This window comes from Teleopsis dalmanni, unplaced genomic scaffold, assembly GCF_002237135.1.
Source record: "Teleopsis dalmanni isolate 2A unplaced genomic scaffold, ASM223713v2 unscaffolded_contig_0541, whole genome shotgun sequence".
Taxonomy (NCBI): Eukaryota; Metazoa; Arthropoda; class Insecta; order Diptera; family Diopsidae; genus Teleopsis; species Teleopsis dalmanni.
In genome coordinates this window covers 1-1,592 of record NW_024031923.1, presented here as the reverse complement: position 1 = coordinate 1,592, position 1,592 = coordinate 1, and the positions used below count along the sequence as shown (strand labels likewise).

The 1,592-nt window shown below is 34.1% G+C and overlaps 1 protein-coding gene across 1 annotated transcript; it reads right to left on the bottom strand.

Annotated features, from left to right (window-relative positions):
• Positions 1-409: 409 nt before the first annotated feature.
• LOC119663533 (GATA-binding factor A-like) lies at positions 410-869 on the bottom strand (the record flags this gene model as incomplete). The annotated part of the gene is made up of 1 exon (XM_038073143.1): positions 410-869. A coding segment is annotated over one exon (428 nt), but the record flags the coding sequence as incomplete, so codon positions are not given.
• Positions 870-1,592: the final 723 nt, after the last annotated feature.

Below are 1,592 nucleotides of genomic sequence, written 5' to 3'. Positions count from 1 at the left end.
AGAGCCAGAAAGAATATGCCTAGTCCTCATCTTTGATGCATAATCTGCATTCCGAATTCATCATAACAAAATAGATTGTTCGCATTCAACAATATTTTGTTATGAGATTCATGGAGTCCATGAGGGTACTGTCATTAGAATGTAATTATTATCAAATCGTTGGCTATAATATATATATTTAATTTTAATACGATAAAAGAGTAGTAATGTTCATATACAGAAATATTTTTATTATTTACCACTGTCTTTTTGTTGGAATTTTAGTTTTGTACTTGTAAAATTTAAATTAAAAATTTGAAAATGAAGCTTAAAAAATATAAGAGAAGTACTGAAGCCAAAGTTCAATTTTTCATATACTTTGAGCAGCTAAAAGGATTATAACTATTAAATTGTGTTCACTTACCAAGTCGACTATAAATCTAGTTCGAACACCGGCACCTATCAAACGCGCATCTCATCAATTGCAGCTTGTGGCACTTGCTGCTGTAAGTGCACCCCGCTGCCACTGCTGCTTCCCCCTGCACTTACACTACCCACTCCAACATTGCCACCATTAGCAGATGTTGTTGTTGTCATGCCAATATTCTCTGACGGCACATGTGCGTGTGCATGTGAATGGTGATGGGAATGTCCTTTAGTTGATGGTGCACTACTGACACCGCTACTGCTACTACCATTTGATGGTGTTTGATCAAGTAGGATGCCAACGCCACTGCAACCTGTTGGAGTTGACGAGGCAGTACGCACTGGAGGACGTGGTGCACGTATGTGATGTTGCATGCCAGAGAGGCCAGTCATAATATTGCCATTTGGCTGATGTTTACTTTGTTGCTGTTGTGGCTGATATTGTTGTTGTTGCTGTTGTGCATCTGAAAGTGAAAAAACAAGACTGTTAATACGAAAAAGCGCTTTAAGTCGATTGCACTTCAATGCAACATATACGATAAACAGCTTGTTAAACCAGCAAAGATCCTGTTGCATATATGTATGCACATTTAAATTCTAAGAATATGCAAATGTTACTATGTATGCAAATTGCATTTGCCATTTAACACTTCTGCGCCACTACACACTACTTGCACTTTATGAGATGCTTTTATGTGTTTTAAATGTTGCAATGGTGCAATGTTCTCGTTAGTGACTATTTTGTGTTTTTGAAAAGTATTGTGATACTCTCTCATTTTTTGGAAGATCTGAAGATAATCATACTAAAAACTCCTACCTAATATATTTCTCCTATTACGTAAATAAGTGGAATACCGCCGGTATATGGGTTTCATAAAAAAATTTTAAAGACTGGAAAATAAATGATTTATTCTAAAACCTTTTGAAATTGACCTTTGATGATATATGAAAACTTCAGGAGGTCTTAATTAGAGATTAAGTTGAGACAATAAAAGTCAGTTGATCATTCTTTAAGTGTTTAAGCTATTTTAATAGATTATAAATAATATTATATAAATAATTCTAATAATAACAATTATTATTTTATGCTTCCTATACGCGGGTGGTTTCTTTAGTGAATAAAATTTTCTGTAAATAGAATCAACAAAAAGTTTCTTTGGTGTCGTTTTTTTACTATTGACATAGTC